This window comes from Poeciliopsis prolifica, unplaced genomic scaffold, assembly GCF_027474105.1.
Source record: "Poeciliopsis prolifica strain line A6 unplaced genomic scaffold, Auburn_PproV2 SCAFFOLD008, whole genome shotgun sequence".
Taxonomy (NCBI): Eukaryota; Metazoa; Chordata; class Actinopteri; order Cyprinodontiformes; family Poeciliidae; genus Poeciliopsis; species Poeciliopsis prolifica.
Window position 1 is genome coordinate 8,209,373 of NW_026562383.1, and position 26,152 is coordinate 8,235,524.

The following is a 26,152-nucleotide window of genomic DNA, read 5'->3' on the forward strand; positions in this document are numbered from 1 at the left end:
AAATTTATAAAAAGGCTGAAAACAATTACAATGCTTAAGTTAGACCAGGCCTTTCCCACATTGTATCCCAGGCAATTATTTGTTAAATTACTATACTATAAAATCTAAAAGTTTTTAAGCCTCATCACTTTTGCTCGTCAAATTATGCCTACCACACACAAAAATGCAGGGTCGTTAAATTAGTCAAACTCCTCTGAACGCATTTTGACAAGTGACTAGATTTCTTTGTAGCTGATTAACACACATATGCATTTGAAAATGTGGCATGTATTTGTATTAACATTCCTTATTCAGGTATTCCTTTAATAAAATCTAGTGCAACTTCATAGGTCAAACTGAGAAACATTTTGTTTCTCATTTTGTACTGAGAAACAAAATGTCTCAGAATGAATTCATATAAGTGGAGCTAAAAAAGTCTCAATTATCTTATTTGTTGAACAGATAGAACCATTAAGAATCCAGCTCCATCAAATCCCTGAGATCAGTCAAATTGTAAATTAAATGATGTCAGGATAATAGCAAAGAGTCAGTTCTGAATAGGATTCTGCTGTTTGGTATGAAAGATGGAAATCCTTCGTATTGTGTGTAGTTGTTTTGGTAAAGACTGAAAGCACATATATGGAGGAAGATGATTTAACTTTCTAAACCCCACTGGCACTGAGACACACCTGTTTCTAATGTTGAGCTGCATCTGTGGAACAAATCTGTACCAGAATCTAGAGAATATGCTACGAGTGTCTCTTTTTCCTCTAAATAAAAAAACATTAACAAATCAATAGTTTCCCACTGAGTCCTCATATACTTGTGCTTTTCTCAGTCGAAGAACCCAATGGTACTTTACAGTCAAAAGCCTTTTTTATATTTAATTTTACTCCATCAGTGACTGAAATCTTTTTTAGAGAAAAACTCCAAAATAGCTGGACATATAAAAGTAATAAAACATGTTTTATGTTTGCATGATGACTTTGCTTTCTACCCTATAGTTGCCCTGACTTCACTTTGTGTTGAGTTTTTCAGGTCTAGTCTAGTTCATTCCCACACATTTCCTGTGACCTCTGACTTCTAGCTTCCCACTCAGCCATATTTTCCCCCGCCGTGATATATTTTCATTCTTTTTCTTTCCCTCCATGATTTCTGACTCTAAACCACCACAGCCGCTCTTTGTCATTTTGCACAGTTAAATATAAATGACCTCCGAGTGACTGAGTGCATTTATGACCCGCATATCTTGATCCCCCATCATATCGTTCCTTTTTTGCCTGCAACTGTTTTTATAGTACTCTGTCCAAATTTAGCTCAGCGGCACAAAGGGATAAACATTTAAACACCACCGCTTTCTTTGTTGTATGTGTGTGTGTGTGTGTGTGTGCTGTGATGCAGATGTTCTGTTTCTTTGATAGAATACCTTAAGCTTCTGATAAAGTGTCCAGATGTGCATGTGTGGTCCTGCTGCTCTCATGAGGTGGAGAGCTAATAGTTAAGGGACGGGGAGTTTCACAGAACACACACATGGCCCCATTGCGCTCGGCTCTAGGAGTCTGAATGAACGTCTTTCTCCTGCTTCCTGCTTGGTGGTCATTTACCGCACTCACTCGCTCGCAGACCACCACTGAAACACGAAGCTTACGTAACTCTTGATGTCAACTCCTGAGGATTAAAAGGGCTTCAGTGGAACATTTCTGCAGGAATTAATGTGTTTGTACTGAACACGTGCATGTATGTTAGTCAGCCATTTTGAAGAATTATTTCCCCTCAGTCGGACACATTAAGTATTTGAAATTTCTTTTCCACATTTCGCCACATTGGAACTACAAAATGTTTTTTGTTGGGATTTCATGTGATAAACTAACGCAACATAAATGTCAAGTTGTAGAAAAATCATGATTCTAAAGTTGTTGTTTTTTCAAATAAAGACATAAAAGTGTCCCTTGTATTTGTTTCCCCCTAGTCCTTACTTGGTAGAAGCATCTGCCACCAAAATTACAACTGGAAGTCTTTTGGGGTATTTCTCTCAGCTTTGGACGCCCAGAAAGAGAGCATCTGTGAATATTTGTTTTCAAATTACAGATAACAGGTTTAGGTGACTTTGATTAGGCCGTTTTAACATATTTTGATCTAAGCTATTCCAGTGTTGCCCTGGATGCTTCCAGTTGCTTTCGTGCTGGAAGGAAAACCTCTAGTCTAGTGAATTATTTTGACTCCACATGTCTGAAGCTGCAAAAGGTCAATGATGTTATTCATGAAGCAGATCTAAACTCCTGCTGCTTCAAACACTTTCTCCTGGTTAATCACTCACATCCTTTTCAGTCCATTTCACATTAAAAGAGGAAGTCAGCCAAGTTGAACCGAGCCAGGCTGCAGGGGCATGCGAAGCCTGTTTGAATTACAAATGGCCACCCGTCACCCTGTTTGAATCTACATGAGGCTTGCTAACACATAAATGGCCTCGTCTGTGCCCCGAGCACTCCCAGTCGGACGTACACCAGCATCTGGGCTTATTTTCCACTCTGGGATTCTTCCAGTGGCTCTGCTCCTTCCAGGAAAACTAAATCAGCTCCTAAAAATAATGTCCACAACAGGCTGGACAGGCACGCAGATGACGAACAAAGAAAAAGAAACAGGGAAGGACTGGAAAAGAACAAGCTATTTTTGGTCTTTTCAGACATTTATTATAAATTAACAAAAGTAAAACTTGCAGGTAATCAGTCGCGATTAACCTTGTCTTTACACTGGGTTGGCAAAGAAGTGGCGAAATTTAACAAATGCTATCTGCGATTTGGGTTTTTAAGGATTCGTCAGTTTTTATGTTGGGGTTACACCCTTTATAGGTAACTTCATAAAACTTTATTCAGTCAGTTAAACTGAGAAAGCCAAACCTAATAAACAAAGAAAACCTACCAGATGTTGCAGGGCTATATCTAGTCTTCAGGACTGTCTTGTTTCTGCATGAAGGTGGATAGTCGGTCGTAGAAAACCTTCTGTCTTACGGTTTAACTTTAGCTCTAATGCAGGATTTTACAAGCTGCTGCAAAGTGGAAAACCATTAGGTTATCACTGACAAACCCTTAAAATGTGGAAAAAGACAGAAAGCAAATGTTTTTAATCTGGGATCAGCTTCTACATGACTGTTCTAGGGCTTTGACTATAGAAAAAAATCAATCTGTATTGATTCTTAAAAATTCCTTCATGCTTTATTCACAACATTTTCTACTCTTCATTAAATGCACTTCTAAACTTTCTGTAGTAGTTGTGATATCTTGATATTTCAGGGGTCATGCATGCTTAATTTCTCAGTACGATTTTAAAGACTGGATGCTTCTGAGTGGCAGATACACAAAGGCTGAGATAAATCATAGGGAGAGCTTGATTTTTAAAATTCTGTACAAATGTTGCACTGCTGATCGCAGCAGAGTAATGTCAGCTGACTGATCCAGAGTCATGAAACAAAACACAGTTGAACTGAATCTTCTGTTAGTACCTTATTTCTTCTGTCCGCTGAGGCTGACCTCCTGTCAAACTAATAAGCGAAGATGACATCATAATTCATCTGGTGTCCATCATCCCATGCGTACAGCTTTTTGTCTAGTGGGTTGTAGGACACCTGGGAAGTGTGCGTGTGCATGTTTGTGAACGCCAGGCTCGGCACGGTGTGTGTGAGCGTGTGCGTGTCGAAGGCGTATGTCACGTTGGCGTAGCGACGCTCCATGCTATCCACTCCATAAAGCACGCCACAGACCAGGAAGGTGTTGCCGTAGCGGCCGCGTCGGAGGCCCGTGCGGAAGGTGTGGATGGGCTGCAGGTCTCTGTGATGGAGCTGGATGAGGAGAATTACTTCCTGGTGGAAACCCTCCGTGTCCAGAGCGGGATAGAGCAGCCAGAGGCCAGATTCATCCACAGCAAACTCCACCTGGAAAATCAAACGGGCTGTAAATTACTGAGGACTAAAAACATGCATCTTGAATGACATCTCGATTTTAACAGGTCTGCACCAATAGCAGCAGCTGGATTTTTACTTGCTCTATGGTCTTTAGCATCATTGAACTGCATGTCAACTAAATCTAGGTGAGTGTCACATTTTAATCCATTTGGATCCAATGATGGATTGTCTCTTTTCCCACTTTTCCAAGTTTAAGTTGGAGGAGTTAAGAATTGGGAATTTGAACCTACACACACAACCTGTATCATCAGCACACAGATGAGATAATAAGAGATGTTTTAGTGCTCCATTGTCAGAGCTAGGGAGAGCACATACATATTTTTACATCTGTGATATAAAGTGGCCCGAAAATCAAGCTGTGAGGAATCCCACATGGAGTCATAGTTCTACTGTTTATTAAATAAAAATAATGGGATCATGTTATACATTTGGCTTTAAATTTTTGAATGAATACTCTGCAAATAATGAACAATTCTGTTAAAATGTGGTGTTGTTCCTTAAGGTTACTGTATCATACAGTAGAACCGTATACAGCTAAATGACTCAATAATTTCCAATGATCCTGGTTCATCTGACATCAGGTCAGGCTTACTTCAGTCTGAGCCCTGTGAGTTTGCTCCTCCAGGATGGCGTCATGAAGCGTCGTCCAGGCAGACACGTGTCTGCGTCGCAGGTCGAATCTGATCACGTCCCTGCTAAACGCCCGGTTGTAGAAGAAAGCGCCATTAAACACGACGTGGCCCGTTCCGGCGAAATCGTAGGGCAGCTTGTACGAATTACTCGGCTGGCCTGAGCACAAACAGTAAAAACACAAGTCGGTAAGTTCACGACACTTTATGAAATCGTCAGTCGTTTACAGAAATCGTTCAGAACACGCAAGCCAGACATATATTGCTCAGAGATGACATTTCAAGCTTTATAGAAATGTTCATTTCTGCCAGTGTTTCTGATTTCACAGATAAATTACCACTTGATAATCTCTGAAAAATTTTATATTTATCAAACACAAATTCAAGAAAAATACACTCATTTTCTCATTTTTGTAACTATAGAAGAATTAAACAGGCGTTCTGTAATCAATCATGAATTATCTCGATTAGGAGCAGAGACTGTAGCACCATGTCAGAGAGAAAGATCAGTGTCACAGTTAAATTTTCCTAATAATCGGACAAATAATTAGTGCTGACGTGTTAATTGGTATTTAGCATCTTATGTTGCTAAATACATAATTAGTAGAATTATTTCATAATAAATGTTTATTAAATTGACTCTTGGAGGTTTTTGGTCTTCCAGATACCTGATTTAAAAGTGTCCATGTCTCTAAACTCCAGCAGGCTGCTGCCATAGTGTCCATTCGTCAGGTAGATGACCTTGCCGTGGCCGCGGGCGTCTTTCATCCAGGCTCCGTCACTGAGACCATAAGAGGTCTGCCGGACCGGTTCGGAGATGCTCGCGACTGTGTCCTTACACACACCTGACAGGCAACAAAGAAAAACAAGAGGGTTTAAAAATGTTACGGTTTCAAAATCATTTAAATATTTCATCATAATCAGTTTTTTTTCTCTGGCTCCTCTGTGCTCATCAATTGGCTGCATACATTCATAAAAGACTAATTTAATCATTTTCAGGAATATTTCCACTCAAGAAAAACACAGTCAAGGAAACAAGAGGAACTACTAGTTAGGTACAGCTGCCTTTGAAGCTCCAGTGGTTGGCAAAAAGTTTGTAAATTAACCACTTATTAACAATATATATATGTTCTAACCCATAAGGAAAAACTTGTGGTTAAGAATGTTGCAGGCAAAATGAATGCGACTTGAAAAGATAATATTTTAGCAGCAGAAGGAACAATTATTGCTTTTTCTATGTTAAATCAAAGCAATTAGATCCTCCTATGCATCTTTGTTTTACATTTTTAGTTAACATTGTGATGTTAAAATTACCCAAGGTTATCAGACCTTGAGAAAATCACGCCGTTTCTTGGCATCAACTTTTATGCTTGTTCTCACAAGCATAAAAATTCGCCCACTGTTAGACTTCTGAAATTGGTCTGATTTACAAAATCAAAGCTTTGGGTTTAACTCTACCTGGGTTTTTTGTGGCCTTTGGTTGGTCAGCGGGGTTCTCCGTCCAGCTGAGGCGGCTTTTGGGTCTTGGCTGTGGCGTGGTGGGGCTTGCTTCACCTGGTGGACGGATATTGGTATCTGTGGTGTGTGCTGGGACAGGTGTGGTGGAGGGAAGATCTCGATTCTTGGTTTGAAGTTTGGGTTTCATTTGTCGTGGAGTTGTAGGGTTGATTTGCTCAGTCAGTCTGATGGTTGCAGGAGTTGACCTTGTTGTTTGCTTGCTGGTTGTTGAGGAAGCTTTTGGCTGACGAGTGGGTGAAGTGTTGTTCAGGCCCTCGTGGTTCGGCTTCACAGGAAGGGACGCTTCAGGATTTTTGGTGACAGTTAGCAGCTTGTCAACTGTCAGCAAATCCTCTGCAACCTTCGGGATTAATAATACTAAAAGACGCAGAGCAAATAATATGACTGCTTTCCGAAAATGATAGTAGTGCTCTTCTACCATTACACTTACCGTTCTTTCGTCTTCCTTTCTTCTGGTCCTCGTCTTCCTCCTCTTTGTAGCTGTCTCCATCTGCCTTGTAGAAGGTCACTCCTCTAATGAACACAGTGTTCTTGTCTTTGACAGAAGCTTTAGATTCTGTCTCATTCTTGGTTAGCTGCTGTTGTACCCGACCATCTTGCTGTTGGTTCTTTATATGACTTTCAAAATTCTTCTGCAAGATAAAGTGTGGACTAAATGTTTTTGACTCTTCAACCACAAAAACAAGACTCTTCACAAAGATGTATGTCACTTAGATTCTGATTTGATTTACTTTTCTTTTCTTTTTTTTTACCTGCTTTTGGCTGCTGGCAGCTGCTCCAGGTCGCTCTGACTCACTGGTTTTCTTTTTCTTCTGCTGAACCTTCTTGTCCTTAGTGCTCTTTACGCGCTCTTTCTCTTTTATTCTTTCAGTGAAATTCCTTGTAAAACCCTGGGGTGCGCAAACAAATTCACTGAAAACGTGAATCCTAATTTAAAGGATTCAACAATTTCAGAACATCTCAAGTTTTCAGGCAGTTTTCTCCCGAACAGAGGAGCATCAAAATAAAACTACTGAATCACTGTCTTTAATTCTGGACTTGGAAACACTGAGTCAGTGTGTTTCCGATGATCTTAGCGCTCTAAAGGTTTATGTTTGACAAGTTATTCAGAAAGTACTTTATTGACAATTTGCAATATTCACAATCAATCTTTTTAAAAACAGGGAGTCAGAGCCATAACGTCTGGTGTAATATCATCCATTTCTCTATTTTTTTGAAACAATGACGGCAAACTGACTGAATAAGAGACTTTATATGGTTGTTAAAGTTTGAAAAAAATAGCAGGCTGAGAACAGACCCTTGAGGAACTTATTTTGGCACGCCCAGATTTTTATTTGCAACATTGGATTTGAACCAGTTCAGCACAATGTCAGATATTTTCACCCTTCGTTCCAGTTTACCAGTCTGTATTTTTTTAATCAACAGAGTCAAATGAAGCAAGTGACTGAAATGTATAATTTTCAAATCCATCACTATTAAGATGTACATCGTTCAAAACATTTATCCTGCTGCATGCAGCCTGACTCAAAAGAACTCGACTTTTTTTCTTCCTTCTAATAAACGGTTAAATTTATTCACAAACTGCATTTTTAAAGATCAAAAAATGTAAGATTTGACCTGCGGTCTGTTATCATTATTTATTCACCTATATTTGATGTCTTTAAGAGATTTGATCAATGCTTGTGGAAAATAATCAGATTAAAGGGAAATGATTTAAGCCAAAAGTTGCTGATTCATACATATTCAAAATTAATGTCATTTGAATGAATGTCCTTTGAGTCTTTCAATGTTTCAACTCTATTCTGCAATTTCTAAAGTTAGATAGAAATGACAAAAAGACAAAACATTGTAATAAATATATGTGATATGCTCTTTACTCTTGTTTATACATAAATATATTGAATACAATATATTGTTGCTGTGCTAGTTCTTTATATTCTTTTACTTACAACAAACTTTAAGGGAACCGGTCCCTGAATGGGATGTTTTGTGTCTGAGCTGGAGCAAATGGTCTGATTGTTTCAGCTGCTTGTGTGGAAAACACAGACTAACAAAAACACAGTGGGGTGTTCCACCAGGAAAATGATCCAAAAACGCATCAAAACTGGTTTTGGAGAGGATAAAGCAGGCTCACATTAATCCCATTGAAAATTTGTGGACTGTGCTTTAAAGCTGGGCGTGTGCCAGGAACCAACCAAGTTAAATGAACGCTGCCAATTCTGCCTAAAAAGGCTGGAAAAAAATATCCAGGCAGAATTATGCCAAAAGCTTGCCGATGGCAACAAAAAGCCTTTGAGTTCTCTGCAACTTTCTTAGGAACATTTAATTAAACGATAGTTGGTATGTATGCAGAAATTTTACATAAAATATATAATTCTGACCCAAGGTTGATTACAAACAAACTGCACATTTTAGACCCAGTAATTATTTCATAAAACGTTTTGACATTTATAGTGTTGTGCAATAATTTCACCCTCGGAAAGAAAGGTTCAAATTAATTAGTGCAAGCCTCTCATGTCTATGACACGTTTTATCTTGTTACAAGCTTATTAAGAAAGGCTGTAAAAAGGCTTCTTAATAAGGAGACAAAATTTTATGGCTGTGCAATCTTCTGTACATGTAGTTTTTTTTTTTTAGTTTTTTCTTTTTTTTAGGTGAAGAAAAATCCAATCCAACAGACTGATTGTGATGGTAGCGTGTTATGTGTCCGATGAGGAAAGATGAATTTAATGCATTTTGTGATAGAAAATAATGGCTTTCGATCTGATGAGAATATGGTTTATGTCCTGGCTGCAACTAACAATTATTTTAGAAATTGATTATTCTATTGGTTATCCTGATGATTGATCAGGTACCTTACGCAAATTTTTCATTTCACCCGTTAGGCTTATTTATACAAAATCAGAAATACATGCATGAAAAAATATAAATGAACACATAATTTAATTCCTTTTTAAAATAAGAAAATAAATATTTCATTGTCTAAAATGCGACAACAAAGCATTCCTCCAAAGTATGTTGAATAGCAAAAGATGCTTGATAGGATTTTTTTTTTTTTTAATTGGGCAAAGTTAAAATTTCTTCATAGAACATATTTACAGACAAAGAAGAGCTTTTTGTTATGTTGTTCTTTCAAAGACGGGCCCTGTTTTTTAGTCTGTAAACTTTAGTTAACAATTACACAATGAGTATTTTAATAATCGATTAAACTGATTAATCGTTTCCATACAGGGTCTGAGTTCACTCACCTTCTCCAGGCTGTCCACCCTGGCCAGCAGTTTGGTAGTGACAGAGTTGAGCTTTAACAAGTCCATTCCATACAAAGAGCCTTCTAATAAATCAATGATGGTTGCCAGCTTGGAAAAGACAAACACAAGACTAAACGTCAGAAGAAAGCATTGTTTACAGAAAACATCCTCATTCCTGGCCAGTTAGCAAAAGCCAGTTTTCAGCTTCTACCTTGATGTCATCTTTGCTCGCCTCCTGTAACTTTTTGAACCGGTACTCTCCCTCGCAGGGGTTGACGGCTGAAGGAGGAGCCATGCACACACACTTCCTGCAGTCTGTCCCCTTGGTGATTGTTTCCACAGTGTAAAAGTCCTGGGAGAGCGATGCTGAGTCGCTGTCGTGAATGCGGCTGCAGTCGGAGCGCTTGACCGGTCGAACCACACAGCGGCACACACAGTCGGACCCAGACGACTCTGTTTTGACTTTGTCATAGTCTCCAAGCAGCTGAAAGAGAAGGAACGGGTTTTTTTTTTTTTTCAGGATTTCCTTTCTGCTCCAGACAGTCGACACAAAGCGGAAACACCCATCTGTTAGTCTGTGCAACATAATCACAAAAAAAAAAAAACTAAAATAAAAATCACCATGCGTCAAAATATAGAGTAAACTGAAGGATGATTGATGGTGTGCAGCTGCTGCAGAAATGAGCCTCTTGTGAAAAGATAGCTACAACCGTCGACAAACAGGCACTTTTTTGGGTTTGGAGCTCCTACAGCTGGAAAGATGTTACATAACCAATTGCCAGACGGATGCAGACACTCACCATAATGTGAGCACACACACACACACACACACACACACACACACACACACACACACACACACACACACACACACACACACACACACACACACACACACACACACACATAAGTCTGGTGTTTCCTATGATTCAAACTAAGGTTTAGATTTAGATTAAGGGACTGATAAAATGCTGACCTATTTTGTAAGTGAGATGTGATGAGAGTACAAATGTCCCCAAATCCAGTTTTGAATATGAAACTGGGAAACTAGAGCTGATGTCCTGAATGCGCATGTGCTTTTGTTGTCTCCTGTGGCTTTTGTGTGATGAAGTAAATGGAAAGTTTTGCAAAACTTACATAAAACCTTCAGCAAGAAATTGTTTGTTATCTAAGATTGACAGTGAACTGATTTGGTGAAGAAAGAAAAAACAAACCATTGCTTGTGGTTGTAACTATACATAAACTTTTATTTTTATGATCTACCCTTTTGGACTAGCAAGGCTCAAGAAAACCTTAAGTTCACCTCGTACTGAATATAATTTGCATATGCTATAAAATAAAGTTTAAAACATATATCTCTTGATTAATTTTCCAAGTGGATCTTGGTCTGGTCTTTGACTGGATCCTTATATCACCTGAATGTGCTCCTAACTAAGCAAAAAGTGTCAAACTCTAGTCTCTGAGGACCAGTGTCCTGCAACTTTTAGCTGTGCTTCAACACACCTGAATCTAATATTGAACCATTAGTAGACATCTCTTGAAGCTTTATTGGGCCAGGGACACATCTAAAGTTAGAAGGACAGCCGTCCTTCAGGACTGGAGTTTGACACCCCTGATCTAAACTAGGCCACAGTGACGTTGGATGCGTGTTTGGAGCTTTTTTCTCACACACAGCAGTTGCAAGCAGACCAAAGAGTACAGAATCAACACTCATTTTCCCCATAAAGATCGGATTTACTGGAGTCTATGCCTTACATCCGGCATGCCGGCAGATTCTCCCACCTGAGCTGTGGACTTATCCAACTCCTCCAGAGTTACAGTGACTCTCTTTGCAGCTTCTCTGATTATCGCTCTCTTTGCCCACCCAATCAGCTCGGGTGGGTGTCCACGGTGGGTTCAGGGTCCGATGATGGACTGAGCAGTGTTAAGATTCTAAATGTGAAACCTAAAGCTAATTCATCCTGATCCTTTGCTGCCTGTTCTTGACCTTGATGCTCTGGGGCTAATCTGTCTGGAAATGAGCTGACTTGTAAAGCCAGCTAGCTCAACTGCTTTCATTTAGTGATGTCAGAGTAAAAGGGGTGACGTATGCCATAAGCGTTTAAATTGTAGGAGAGGGAAAAAAGGCATATGTCTTATTTAGGTGCTAGTTTGAGTTGATAGGTCACATAAAATCCTAATAAAATGCATTAAACTGAGTTTATAGCAACAATAATATTCACGCATTGGACACTGACCTGGCTTATTATATTCTCCTGGTTGTCCAGCTCATCCTCCAGCGGTGCATTGGTGGGCTGCAGGCTCCCAGCTGGAGCGTCTCTCTGCTCTCCGTGCTCGGCTCTCCCCGAGGACGGAGCGCCTTCGTCCGGGCTCCCGAGCTCCCGGGGTCCGGTCAAACTCATCTCCTCCCGGTCCTGACCGGCGCCCGCCGCCAGACCGGCGAGTCCGCGCACAGCCCAGCAAAAAGCCAACACAGAGAGAATGCGCCACATCCTCCACACACACAGCGCCGTGAGGTCACTATTCCCAGGTGATTATCAGGTAAATACTGCCAACACAGCCGAGCGACTCTTACCTGACTGAAGGCAATAAATACATGAATATAGGAGCGTGCAATCGCTCCTTAAAGTTCACCAGAAATGCAATTTGGTTTCCGAAAAAAGTGGGTTTTAAAGTGTCTTTAAAGAGTCATTTTAGACTGAGAAGCCTAATGAAACACACTAAAACTAACACAGAATAGGAACTTATAAGGTCTTATAAGGCCTTGACGGACTGCAATATTACAATGAAATTGACTCTAAAGCTGTTTTAGCGGCGTCCGGTCGGTACAATGAAGAGCATCGGCGGTCCACACGGTACTGACTGCGCCTGAGAGACCAGCCAGATTGGACTTTTTCTGACGGAACGCTCGGCAAATGTTGCCAGCCAATCAAAACAGCTCTGTCATTTACTGGGCAACCAAAAGAGATTCTGATTGGTCAGATGCGAGAAGCGCGCCTCCGGAAAACACATATTCCTGAAAGCGTTCTTTTTAAACCTTTCCTTTCTCGAACAAAGGACAAACTCATTCAGACGAAAAAATATGTTATCATGCGCCTTATCAGAAATATAAATGATTAATGCAATGCGTATAAAAGCTTACCAGTTTGTTGTGAAGTAAAATACTAAAATGGGTGAAGGAAAAAAAATGTAAATAATTAATTTTAGAATATTTCCCACAGTTGATGTGAGCCACATCCTGTAAAACAACCTTTTTGGAATTAAAACAAAGGATCAAGAAATAATTAACATGCCTGGTTGTTACAAAGGGTGATGCTGCTGTGTTCTGAATTATCCACTTTCAAAGAGGAGTCAGGAACATTTAGTGTCTTTGATTAACCCTAAATAAAGTTCAAATGTCACTGAACTTTATCGCGTTAAGGGCATCATTACTACATACAAAATATGTAAAAAATATGTCACTTTGCAAAACATGTTACATAAACTAATGTTCTTCAATTTGTATTCCAAATTAAAGCACAGAAAGTGACTTTTTGTAAAGTAAAAGATCAAAATGCTTAAAAACTTTGATCCATTTTTTCGTTCTGTGTAGCAGCTGTTTACTATTCCACATTGAGTAGGACTAATTTTCCACCGTCATAATAATATTTCTACAGTTGCTTTACAGTAAGAAAACGATGTGTTTCAATTCACGTTTTACCAGCAGATGGCCCTGCAAAGAAAGCGGTGACATTTGAGTTTGATGCTCTGTAGACACTTCACCTCATATTTAACAGCCCCGCCCAACTATACACACTCACGCACACGCGCGCGCACCCCCCCACCCCCACACACACACACTCACGCATACGCGCACACACACACTGAGTCAAACAAAAAACAGAGGAAATGAGCTGAGCTCAAACTTCTTGACACTCCAGGGTAAATCACTCAGTTGACATGTGCTCCTGTGTACACAGTGCATACGGATTCAATTAATGCAACTTTCGTAGACGAGAAAAGAAAACATACAGCATGGGAGCATCTTCCTCTGGGTTGCTGGATGAGGCCAAAATCAACCACATCAAAGGTAGTGAAGGCATTATTCTTTCTATATTTTCATTATCAGATGTTTATAACAGCGTAACCGGCTCCGGTGTTGCGGCTGTGATCTGATTTGATGTATGGGATTTCTTGAAGGAAACAGCTAAACAAACAAAGACAGATGTTAAACCGAGAGCAGAGAAGTTAGAGACGCAGGGACGTAAGTTTGAATGATTTAGAAACAGCAATTTTCGCTGCAAAGGCAACAGCAGCTGTAGTTTCAGTCACAAAAACTACTACAGCTGTACCCATAGCAAACAATATATTTTATACATCATTATATCTGTAGAAAACTGTGGATTAGAAACACGGCTTTCATTTTGAACTATGCATTGTATCTGCTAAACTGCGCAGGTTTTAGGTCTATCATTTTAAGTCGATCACCTAATGGGATCTGAGCCTAATTGTGAAGTGTTAAGCGTCCCAAGCCACATAATAAGAACTATAAACAGTGCTGTGGCAAAAATAATTTCCCCAGAATGATGGAAACACTGCTATAAACCACTCTGTCACAGTTTTGGAGACTGCAGTGCTGAGATCATATGCGAAAGTTTCATTATATTTGACTTTAGTGGAAAGAGTTCGGCAAAGCGGCTCACAGGAAATGTGGGCAGGGGTGTGACAAATCAGCAAAGGCCCCCACAGTTACACCAAGGACCTTGCAGTTGCATGTCACCCACTTTAACCACCAAGATGATTTCAGCCTAAAAGAAATAGAGAAAGGGAAGATTTAGAAGCAGATTATTCATGACAATTTTACCTTAAAATGATCAACAAAGTACAAACCAATCCAACATTGCGGTTCCCTTAAATGCAAGCGCTTTTGTTTATTCCTCCATGTGCGCATTCCTATACGTGTTATCAACTCAGACACATCCTGTCGCTAATCTTCCCTGCAAACTAGAATGTAATTACAGCTATTTCCAACTATTATATGATTATGGGTTGTCTGATCTTTCTCTGTGTGTTCTTGCGTTTGGGTCAGTTTGTGAGATGAAAGTCAGACCGAGCCAAAGAAAGTGTGATACTGGCCTCACAGAATAAACAAATGTTAAGCAAGAGATCATGACAAATCCACATTCAAACAAATCATGAGAGCAGTTTGGAGGTCTGGCACATCCACGTAAGGATGTAGCTCTAAATTTGGGTTTCAACCCAAGAGCTGCTGCTAAGACTCGCGTAGATACAAACGGAGCAAAACATTTTATTTTTTGCAAATTTGTGTTCATGTTTTAGCAAATAAATCAGATGGAAGTTAATTCAGTAATCCAAAAAATACTCACTTAAAATATTTTTTATGGAGACGTTTCTAATAAAATAAACAAAATAGATTGTCAGTCCCACTTATTAACATCTTATTAACTAGTGCAACATGTGTTGACAAGTTCTAAGTAGGAAAGCATCAAATAATTAATCTAAAATGGGTAGCAGGTACTTTAAATAATCATTTGTTAGAAGACTTTCTTTAAAAATTAATAGAGATTAACTTCAGACTCTAGTCCTTTGCACATTTATTTTTTGTCTATGTATAAACAGTTGCTGTTTTCAAGTCCTGCTGCAGGTTTCCGTTTGTTTGGTAGTGATAAATGCCTGTGAGGACGTTGCATCCGTTGCAATTTAGCCGTCTCAGCTATTTTTCCATTGCAACACAGTTGGAAAAGTCCTGCCTGACCATGAATGCTAAAAGAAAATGTCCAAATCCCCTCCACTCCCAAGAATTTGATCCATGAATGACAGTAATGAATTAAATTGAAAGATGAGTGAGAATATGATCAAATGAGTTTTAAAAGTAAAATGTCTCCATGTCACGTTTGATTCTTCTTTGAAATTTGGCAAGAAAATCAAAATATGAAGCAGAGTGGCAAAAGCAAATTTGCAAATTTGAATACTTACAAAGTCAGGCTCTTTTCATGCTTAGTGCAGTGAAGGTTTCATTAAGAGTTTCGCTGTTCATCCAGTGCTGCATCCAGTGGTCATGAACGATTACACTCTAATCAGTCACGAATGATGTTTAATTCATAACAAGATCAAACAAAATCAGTTTTTATCATTAATTACTTGGTTTTGTTTCGATTTTTAAATGTCCTTTACCTTTTGAAAAGATAAAAAACACACCACTGACCCAATTGCTGGTTTGAATGATCATTCTTTACCTCAGACTGTATTGCATTTCAATTGAAGTCGATTAAATAGCTTACTCTAATCTCTAATGAAGACGAATCAGTTTCATCTTCATTACATGAAGATGAATGAAGATGCATTGTGCAGCTATTGGGACACTACCCTACAGTAACACAAGCTAAAACTCCATAAACCCAAGAAAAAACAGTTTTATAATTTTGTTTTGTTGCCTTCACAGCAGAAATGTTAGAATGCATATCGAAGAGCGTTAAATTTGCGTTTGTTTATCTTCATTGAGAAGTTTTAAACGAGAAAGAGTTTAATTGCGAGGAAAAAATTGCTAGTTTTATTGCCACCTTTATAAGGTTTTCTGTAATGTTGTAATGACAACAAAAAAATTTCATTGGTTTGTGAAACCAAAATTGACGATATGAAGAAAAAACATCTCTGTGGCTTGAAAATCCCATGAGAAAAATGTGCAGCTGGGCATCTCAGACCAATAAACTGGGTGGAAGAATCACGGATTTTTGGGCAATAATCATCTTATGATCCCAAAACAGCAACCATTGTTTACCAAAGCAACTATTTCATATTACCAGAAAACAAGTTTGAATTTCTTGAGACTGTGGGAAAAACATTTAAAGGGCATTCTTCGCTTCCCCAACAATTTCTAATACTTTGTGTTTCATAGAGTTTAGTAAGAACTGAGTGATAAAACGTTGCCTGACCTTTTTATCTTTCTCCCGGTGTGTTTGCAGGTCTTGTTGACGATGCCTTTCAGAGCTTCAGTGGGTTTTACCGGCAGCAGTACCCTATGACCTACCGTGGACACATTCACCAGCAGTTCCAGTCTAAGAAAGGCGGGAAGAGCTTGTTGCTCACACAAAAGGTAAGAACTGAAACTACGTAGGTATCCAATCAGTTATCCAGATTCATGCTGGGTGTCCATTATCTATGCAATCAGTGCCATCTATGCCATATAAATTCAAGCAAGGTGCGGTTGAAGATGTGTAATTCTGTCTGTGTGTTTCTGTAAAGCCCAAGAATGACGGAGACGAGGTTCTGTACCAGGGGAGTGTTAAGCTCTCCTCCTGGGATGAGCAGGGGAAGAAATCCAAGGAGAAATATGTTGTCTTGAAGGGAGACTACAAAGTGGAAATACACGACAGCGCGGAGGTAAATTACCGTCGGATGAACCCCTTTTCTTGTTTCCGTCACATCTGATTGTGGTGTCTTGATCCTGGATGTTGTTGTCCAGACTTTAAGTCGTGGATCTCCAGCTAAGCTGGTCCTGCAGCCAGCAGGGGGAGTCGTGTTCACCAGTGAGGAAGAGTCGAGAACTCACCTGGAGAAAATCTGTGCAGGAATACTCAATGGTACTTCCAACGACACTTCATCCAACTCGGTTACACGAATAGCTTTACTGGTGGAAAAACCGACTACCACAGCCTCCCTCCACTGAGACAACTAAATTAAAAATAAGAAATAAAATGTATTAAAACAGTTACTTTGAGCCTAACTAGATTTGAGTCGCTGGAGGAAACTAATTTGACAAGAAAACCACAATTGCAAAATGAGGAATCACGCAAGAATAAAAAGCTTGATGTAAAGAATTTGAAACGCAAAAAAAATAATAAACTAAATCACAATAAGTCAAGACCTTGCCATTTGTTTTAATTTGCTCTTAGTTTGCTGGCTGAAATCCTGCTTCCAGCAGATGCCAGGATAATTGTGTAGGATTTATGTAGGATGCAGAGCTGTATAAACCAGCAAAAATGATCTTCAAACAAATCCTGACTGCATCAGCTGTAACTTTACTGTTTGCACACCAGAAGAAAGAGGATCACAGTCCAGTCTTGAATTTTTGTTGCGTGCGTTCCCGAAAACGTGGGCATGCAATCACTCTGAAATTTCAAGCGCAGCATTGCTGTCTTCGTCACCTTGTTCTCTTTATAAAGAGGAAGCTGGAATGGGCAAAAACACTCCACACGTTAAAGCAGCAGCGAACACACACGGCCATGTTGTATATGTGAGACAACTAATGAAGTGGAAACCACACTAAGCTTGAAAAAAGGGATCAACTGCATAAACATCAGTCTTTTAGAGGTAAAAACGGAAGCAATCACATTTTTCCAAAGGCTTTTTTTTTATACATATATAAAAATAAATCAGCAATAATTTTCAAAGTAATTTGTAGAACATGAAGAAAACTAGAATAAATTAAAAATAAACATCTATTTGGGGGGCATAAAGTCATGTAGCCGAGTCTGAAAAACATATGAATGCAATATTGGTCACATCGAACATGGGCTGCAGTTTTTTATTACATTTTATAGATTTTAAATCCAGCATCAGGAGTCTTTTAAAACCCTCTGCAAATCATTTAAGCATGATATAAACACAGGCTGATACAAAGGTCAATATTGTCTTTTGAAAATGACAGATTTGTAACGTGGATGCTTGTTTGTCCAGGAGCGAAGGAGGACTCTTCTTCTTCAGCGGCATCATCTCCAGATATGTTTGCTGTATATCTGCATCTGCCCTACACAGGCCACACCTGCTTCCTGTTTCAACAAGAAGATGAAAGAGATCACTTCCTGTCTGTCCTCAGGGCCTGTATTAGACACCGCAACCTTGGTAAAACACTAAGCTACAGCACAAATGAACAGTTACAACACGGCTGACATTATGTGAAGTGATGGAAGGGGGTGATAAATACAACAACATGTCAAAAGTGATGAGTTGTGGAAGACGTGATGAGTTGTGGAAGACGTGCTGTGCAGTTTCGTAGCTAAACTCAGTTTTCCACATCAAGACAGACAACAGTAGCACATAATCCTTTTCACTCTATGTCACGTTATCACCAAGAAACACGGTGATGTCACCATGATGCTGTGGGGTTAACTAGACTATGAATGGAGCTATTTGTAGGGCAATCCTGGAAGAAAGCACATTAGAGCTCAGCCATTTCATAACAAGTTTGATTTCTGTTTCAAGCACTAATATTTCAGTCTGCTGAAGAGCAGAGCTGGAATCTGTTTCGAAAGCTGCAGCTGCATGCGCAAGCTTCAGCTTGTCAATCAGGCTGTGGCAGTTGCCTAGGCGACAGATAAAAATATTAATGCTGCTCGCTTCCTCTGCGGTTAGCAAGGAACCAGAAAGCAAACCCCTCTTCAATGTTGTCATGAGGTCGTTGTGAAAACAAGGCATGACATATCTGAGCAAAGACATCCTGAGCCGACAGGAAGTAACACAGAAATAGCCGCCAGTAGCTGCTGCTCATTAAATCGTCCAAAAAGTTCCAAGACATGAAACAGTGACGGATGACAACCGACACATCGACATCCCCTTCAAATATCAGGGAGAAAATTAAAGATTTCTCCTTAAACTGATCAAAAAAATGAATACAAGTCTTGGGGTACGAATGTTTTTATCGCGTCCAAGTTTTGATTAAGTTGACGATGTTTGAGTCTCTAATTGTGTCTCTTGGGATTCTTTGCACACATGTCATGATGTCTCTTTGAAGGTGGATAAAATCCGCCAGGTGAGTGGCTCGCTGGACTTCTGCTTTCACGAAAACGATGACCGAACGGAAAGTCACGTCTCTTCTGAAATCGAAACTCTCTGTTCCTCAAAACACTGAGGTTTAGCAAGAAAAAAGTACCAGATGGCTTCATAATAGGTTTATCCAAAGGAATCTTATTGTTCAGAGGGGAAAGAAGCATTTAAAAATAGTAAGAAAAATGCTGATTGGTATATTTCGGTTTGATGTCGAAATGAACACACAGTTAGATGTGAAAAGTGGAAAAAAAAGAAAAAGATATTTACCATCATATTGTCTTTTTATTGTGTAATCTACACCATTTGACACCAAACAGCAGGAACAAACATTGTGGTTTCTCATCAAAGCGAGCACAGCGCCACCAGTTCCACTTTGATTATAAACTAGCTGAAAATTCAAGATTCAAATTTATCAAACAAAAATGTAGAAGTTTGCGTTTCAGAGAGGATGATCATCCTTTCCTAACAAAGTCCTACTTGCCCCAGACCCCTGGGAGGATTTGCCCCACGAGAGCCAGGCGTACGTCCGAGCCCTCCGCCTGTACCGACAGGAGAAAGGCTGCTATGAATCCTGGGAGAAGCTGCTGGGCACCGAAGAACAGGTCAGCAACTTTAGCCCACAGCCTCCTTCCTGTCTGCCGGTGAGCTGTGGGCGGCGGGGCTCACGCACAGCGTGTGTTGCAGGTGCTGGCCCGCCAGGTGATGGAGGAAGTGTTGTCATGGTTACAGAGCCAGCTTCAGCCTAAGGTGAAGGGCAAGAAGTCTGAACGGATCCGACAATGGCAGGCAGTAAGTTCTGCTAACAAACAGTGTTTTGTGTTATTAGTCGTTGTTTAAAACCAAGGCGATTAGTCATTTCTGACTGGAGCTGACACAGTGATGTAAAGAACAATAATAATAATAATAATAATAATAATAATAATAATAACAATAATAATAATAATAATAATAATAATAATAATAATAATAATAATAATAATAATAATAATAATAATAATAATAATAATAACAATAACAATAATAATAATAATAATAATAATAATAATAATAATAATAATAATAATAATAACGTGATGTTTCTGGTCAGAAGTGTCTCGTCGTTCTATTGGTAAATTAAACTATAAATGTTTCTAAACATCGACGTTGATGAATTTGAAGGTATTCATTTATCAATTTTGTACTAAATGCCAGTAAGACTCGCAGTGAAACGGCCCACAGCATGACACAGCCACTGAAACCTGCAACAGTTGGTGCAGTGTTTGTAGCCTCACTGTCATTCCACCAAATATTTTTCTCATCATCATGGCGAGGTGGCTCAATATTTATCTAACCTGACGGTAATGCTTTTCTTTAGAGCGAGTTTTACATGCAGTAAGATTACTTTGTTGATTTAAACAGTTTGAACACAACCTTTTTATTATTTTTTTCCATCTTAAATGGAATTAATTCTGTCTAAGCAAAAGATTGAGTTCTGACATTAAAACAGTTCAATTATTGTAAAACTTAAACAGCAGCTGACTCAATCATGTCTCATTTTCCCTGTCAGTTACTTTGTTTTATTTTAAATTAAATGCTGTAAGAAATGATATGAGCAAATTTATGCAGTCTGACTTCTTATTGCTTTCAATCACAAAAAAAAAAAATATGTTTGCGATCTGACGTCTTTTGTCAGCGGGCGAGTAATTCTCATTCAGCCACATAACTGAGAATAACTCGTGTAGCAAAACCCGTTTTAAAAAAATAATAATCTCAATTTCATTTCCTGGCTTAAACCGGAAGACCAGGGTGACTTTTAAAGATACGGCCCCTTCTACCGATTCTAAATCGATCATTGTCGTTTCTCAGAAAGTCACAACGAGAAGCAAAAATCAGACCCTAAACTTAGAGGAGAGGTGTCTCATTGCCTGACTTAATATTAGTCTGTATTTCTCTATATATAGACGGTTCAGGCGACCTACACTCTGGTGCTGGAACAGCTGACTGTCGGTTTGGAGGCGCTGAGGGAGGAGTGTCGTCAGACTGTGTCAGCCAGCGCGATGCTCATCATGTCCAACCTGGACCAGATAGTGACCTCTGAGGACTTCCTGGAGCAGAAAGTCAGAGGTAATGCGCCTCCGTATTGACGTCAACTCAGGAAATACGACGACTTTGTAACCCCACGCAAAATGCATGTCTGAACATCTTCCAACATATTCCAGAGTACATATGTGAGGAAGCAGAGAAAGTGTGCAGCGAGTCTGTGATGCCCTATGTGCCCTCCATCATTGAAGCGCTAAACGAACACATCGAAGGGGGAATTCTGGGGATGCAGGACACGCTCCGAACCCAGATGAACTCCACTTTATCTCTCACAAATGGAAACGGGGAGGACACACTAAAGGTGAAATCCTGCCTGAGTCGTCCACATTGAGTATTTTGATGTGGTTTAACATGATGGTGTGTGTGTGTGTGTGTGTGTGTGTGTGTGTGTGTGTGTGTGTGTGTGTTCTCCAGGCCTTGACCAGTCTCCGCTCCATCAGACTGGATGAAGAGTACAAAAAAATGGAGAACCTGAGCGAGAAACTGGAAAACCTAAAGCAGAAGTTTGGACTCGGCAGCGTCGAGAGGCTCGTTCACTCTGCACACCTGGAGATGGAGCAGGTGGGATGTGAGAGCAGCTGCAGCTGCAAAGTGACATGGACGGGGGGGCTAAAGTTGAAGGTCAGGAAAGAGATGTTCAAGATGCGTTTCTTGTAGCTACTGGACAACGCCGTGCACACTTTGGAGCGGTTCTCCCAACCATCAAGCAGACAGCAATCGTCTCAGGTTCCCGACAGGATGGAGAGAGTTAAGGACAGAGTATTCAAGGTAAAACTGTTACCATGGAGTCATCCAGTGAATAATATAAACATATAGTCAGGGTGAATACACTATAATATCTTTAAAAATACCTTGATTGAAATAAAAGAGTTTACACACGCCTCAGAGAATAAAACAAAGTAAAGAGTCAGTCAGGTCGATGTGTAAAGTGAATAACTCCACTGCATTGGTGACCTTCCAGGCCAAAAAGGTCAACTCAAACAGAGGCTTAGATTTCATGGGAAAATTTGACTAGAAGTCTAAATATAAAAAGGCTTAACGTTTGAGCTTTATTGAAACGTAATGTGAGATCTATGTGAGAAACCGTGCTTCCTGTTTGTTCAGGACGGCGTCTCAATGCTGAAGGAAAGCTCCGTTCCGAACCCCACAGTCACAGCGCTGCTTACATTCCCACATCATCCACTGGGAGATAAAACACACCTACAAAAAAAAAGCAAGACTGTTTATCAATGCTGGGTGTAACTGATGAGATAAGTTAAACATATAGAAAAGAAAAATGAATAAAATCCTGCACCATCACAGATCCTCTTCCATACTTACAGGTGGGCAAGAGGTGCTTTTCCATGTTTACCTTGTTGCTAAGAAGCTTAATTTTAGTCTCATCAAACCAAAGTACACACATCCATTTATAGTCGGAGCTTTAGCCGACCTCACAAATGAATATCTATGTTTGTCATAGAAACACCACAAGATGCTGTTTCTTGCTGCTGCGAGATTTGGACAGATAAACAAGGATCCTTGTCCAATCTAATGGCCAGAAGCTACAAAGGGCCCCTATAACATGTCATCCTCCCCCCAAATAAAGGAAGTAGATTTTTGTTTCAGAGTTTATGACAGGAAGTCAGAAGTCACACTCCGATCAACTTAAAAAAACAACTATAGATTAGATTTGATTGTGCAATTTGTTTAAAATGGGTTTTCACACATATTCACCAACTTTTGGGGCAAATAAGCACCACAAATATGAACAATTGTGAAGTGTAGTAATCAAGTCAGTGTTCAGTCAGCGTGATGAAGGCGATGCGTGTGTTTGAGCAGCAGCTGGACTACGACAGCAGAGTGGTGCAGAAGAGGCTGATTCAGAAATCTCTGATGGAGATCACTCTGCCTCCTCTCCTCAGCAAGATGGACAGCAAGTACAAAACGGTAAGCGAGACTCGTGGCTGGCTGGAGGCCGCCGCCTGCCTTCGCCTCTCCCTCTGCGCTCAGCAAAAATCTGACGTGTGGCTTTTGTTTGCACAGGAGCTCCAGCAGTTTGAGCAGTACATCTTCTCTGACTTCAGCAGCTTTATTCTGGTTCACAACGTGTACGATAATATTCTGACAGACATCCTCCAAAAGGAGATATGCAAAGGTAAACAACACACACACACACCTACTGCCCCTTGTGACACATCCTGTTCTCAGTCTGCAGCCAGTGAAACAAATAAATTCAAACCCTTTGTTTGCTGTTCAGGGAGAGGCAGTCCCAAAGCGTAACATGCATTTCCTCCTGCAACATGTCATTACTCCTGGTTCATATGCGTCATTGAAACCACTTTGAGACAATTGCACAGATATACAAGTATATAATCCCTATTCAAATCTGTAACCAGCAGAATTAAGCCATTACTGTAAAGCAGCGGCTCCCAAACCTCTCCATGCCATGACTCTCCAAACTGGGTCAACCTCTGGCTGCGGATCCCTTTTGGTTCTCACAGAGAACTCTACAAAATATGTAAAGAAACATAAACTTTTAGAACTTTTTTTCCCCCCTCAGTTTTATTTACTAGTGAATAATTATTATATTAATTTATCAAGCAGTCAGTCCAGTTTATTTATGTAGGACATTTCAGCAACAAGCCAGTTCAAAGCGCTTTACATCGGAGCAGAAACAATACTTCATGCCTTCTGGTTTTGATTGGTCAGGAGTTCTTAAAAAGTTTTTTTTTTCCAGCGTAAAGCACAGGAAGCACCAGATTTACTGCTTCCTGTGCAGATAATATTTCAGAAAATTATTTGCACTTTTTTTGTCAATAATTGAAAAACATGAGATATTTTTTTAAAGTTATGGTTATTTGCTTAAAAAATGTTTGTGAATTATTATTTTTTTTTGATTTTCCCTCCTGCTTTCTGAAGACCCCATGCAGCCCTCTGGCTGCCCCTCACTTTGAACAACTCTAGATTAAAGGACATAATCAGTCTTTGACCATAAGCAGCTAATTACCATCATGTCCAGGATAAAAGACTATCTGACCTCAAGCCAAAGTTAATCTTGTCGAAGTGAAAAGTGTTCGTAAGAAGTCATGTTCCTGGGAGTCAGGGTGCAACTTCTGTTCTACACATATGCTCTTTTGGACCTTATATGATTCTAAATTCCTTTTGTTTTATAGCACTCAATGACGCTGCTTGTAAGAAGTATCATGATCGCCTGCTGGACACGTCAGATTTAGCTATTAGTCAGTACAGCCTGCTGGGACCGACGCCTCCTCGCTCTGCTCCTGACAGCCCAGCAGTTCAGTCTCGACACTCCTCAGAGGAGCAAAGTGCCGATAAAGAAACAGCTCCTGTGGAGGAAGATCAGGACAAAACGCTTGACGTTGCAGAACTTAAGGACGACACCAAACGTGAGCCCAGTCCTGCTGGGCCTGCTGATCCGAGCGCTTCACTTCCGTCTCCTGTGATTGTTGTGATGCAGCAGTTTGAGGAGCATGAGGACAACGAGGGTCAGAGCGCGATGGAAACCACAGAAGAGGATAAAAGTGAGCCGGTGTCCAAAGCAACAGACACAGCGGCAGTCGAGTCTTCCAGCGTGGATGGAGCCGAAGCTCAAGAAGTCGACGCAGCTGCTTCAGGATCCGCCGTCCAGGAGTCGCCTGATCCAGCTCCGCTTGTCCTGATCCAGACAACAGGTGATGCACAAACTGAATCTACTCCAAGCACCGAATCGACGCAAGTAATGCCTGAACTCTCAACCTCAGCCCACACTCCACATCAGACACCAGAGACCTCCTCTGTCCAGCCCCCATCACAAACGGAGTCACCCGGCACAGAGGGTCCTATAAAACTCAGCCTGGGGTCACTGAGTGAAGCGATTGCTCCGTGCTCCATGGAGCCTGTGGTCCAGCAGACCACCGACAGGGCGGTGTATCTGACGGGCCAAATCAAGGACAACTGGGAGGCTGAGAGAGCAAAAGAGGAGAAACGGAGAGAAGCGTCAGAGAATGACGAAAATGAGACTGGAGTTGAAGAGCAAGATGGAGGACAAGGAGCAGGTGTAGCGCCAACAGGAAGTGATCCTGGCAGCGCCACCGTCTCAACAACACAGCAGCTGACGGAGAAGCAGGAAGTCCTGGATGACGATCAGACGGACGGCGAGAGCCCCGTGGAAGCCGAGGTGGAGGAAGCGGACCACGCAGAAGAAAAGCAAGCCCAAGAGGAGAAGGAAGATGTCCAAAGTTCAGAGTTGGATTCTGATCCGTTGGGCAACGTGTCCATCATCAGAGATCTGGTGACTGAGATCATCGAAGTGGAGACGATCATCAGCCCCTGTGAAAGCAACAGCAGCAACAACCTGCCCCTCACAAAAACCTCAGATTAACAACCACAAAGCGTAAAAAACCCAAACAGACAACAGATGAATTAACATTAAAAGAAAAAACTAATTACGATGACACACTTATTTGTGAATGATGCATAGAGCAGAAAGGTTAAACAGGTCAAGCCATGCTTGTTGGTTCACAATTTGTTCAAGAAAATTTGGAAAATTAAAAAAATGTTTTTTTTAATTTTATTTAATTCTGATATTTTGTTTATATTCAGTTTTTATACGGGTCAAGTTGCTAAATAAAACATGGTTAAATAGCTTTCTTCTTCTTCTTCTTTTTTGTTATTTTTATTCTAGTGAGAAGTAGCCGTAACCACACGTTCATTTTTACATCAACAGTGAAAAACAGAGAAGTAAGAGGCGTGAGGCGCATGTGAGGTTTGGGTTTGTACATATCAGTTGTTGAAAGTAATTCAGCAAAACAATTTAACATTTTCTATCTTATTTTTGAATTTGCTTTTGGATACAAAAGTTGAATACAAATGCCCGCCATACACGCAAACAAAAAAAATTCCTTCTGCTTCCAATTTATGTTCTACTTTGACTTGTTCTGCCACATAAAACCCCCGTAAAATGCAGCAAGGGTTTTGGATCATTTTTCAATTTTTGA

At 40.2% G+C, this 26,152-nt stretch overlaps 2 protein-coding genes across 3 annotated transcripts; one reads left to right on the top strand and one right to left on the bottom strand.

The window, feature by feature from the left end:
• Positions 1-2,644: 2,644 nt before the first annotated feature.
• olfml2bb (olfactomedin-like 2Bb) lies at positions 2,645-12,162 on the bottom strand. Of its 2 annotated transcripts, none has more exons than XM_055033849.1 (10): positions 11,908-12,162; positions 11,570-11,825; positions 9,544-9,816; positions 9,333-9,440; positions 6,837-6,974; positions 6,515-6,716; positions 6,025-6,366; positions 5,235-5,411; positions 4,530-4,726; positions 2,645-3,907 (listed from the first exon to the last, which is right to left on the bottom strand). In XM_055033849.1, exons 1-10 carry the CDS (start codon positions 11,928-11,930, stop codon positions 3,518-3,520), a joined length of 2,106 nt encoding a protein of 701 aa, XP_054889824.1. In that variant the 5' UTR covers positions 11,931-12,162; the 3' UTR covers positions 2,645-3,517. The 2 variants fall into 2 exon arrangements, with proteins under 2 accessions (XP_054889824.1, XP_054889823.1); XM_055033848.1 differs by having other exon boundaries at positions 6,025-6,441.
• A 1,090-nt stretch (positions 12,163-13,252) lies between these two features.
• On the top strand, positions 13,253-25,799 carry LOC129361931 (protein Niban 1-like). Its single transcript, XM_055033169.1, has 14 exons — positions 13,253-13,401; positions 16,295-16,425; positions 16,575-16,712; positions 16,795-16,912; positions 18,009-18,173; positions 19,584-19,699; positions 19,782-19,886; positions 21,038-21,200; positions 21,296-21,477; positions 21,591-21,737; positions 21,834-21,944; positions 22,995-23,102; positions 23,199-23,310; positions 24,329-25,799. The coding sequence occupies exons 1-14, from the start codon at positions 13,347-13,349 to the stop codon at positions 25,534-25,536; spliced, it is 2,859 nt and encodes a 952-aa protein (XP_054889144.1). The 5' UTR covers positions 13,253-13,346; the 3' UTR covers positions 25,537-25,799.
• Positions 25,800-26,152: the final 353 nt, after the last annotated feature.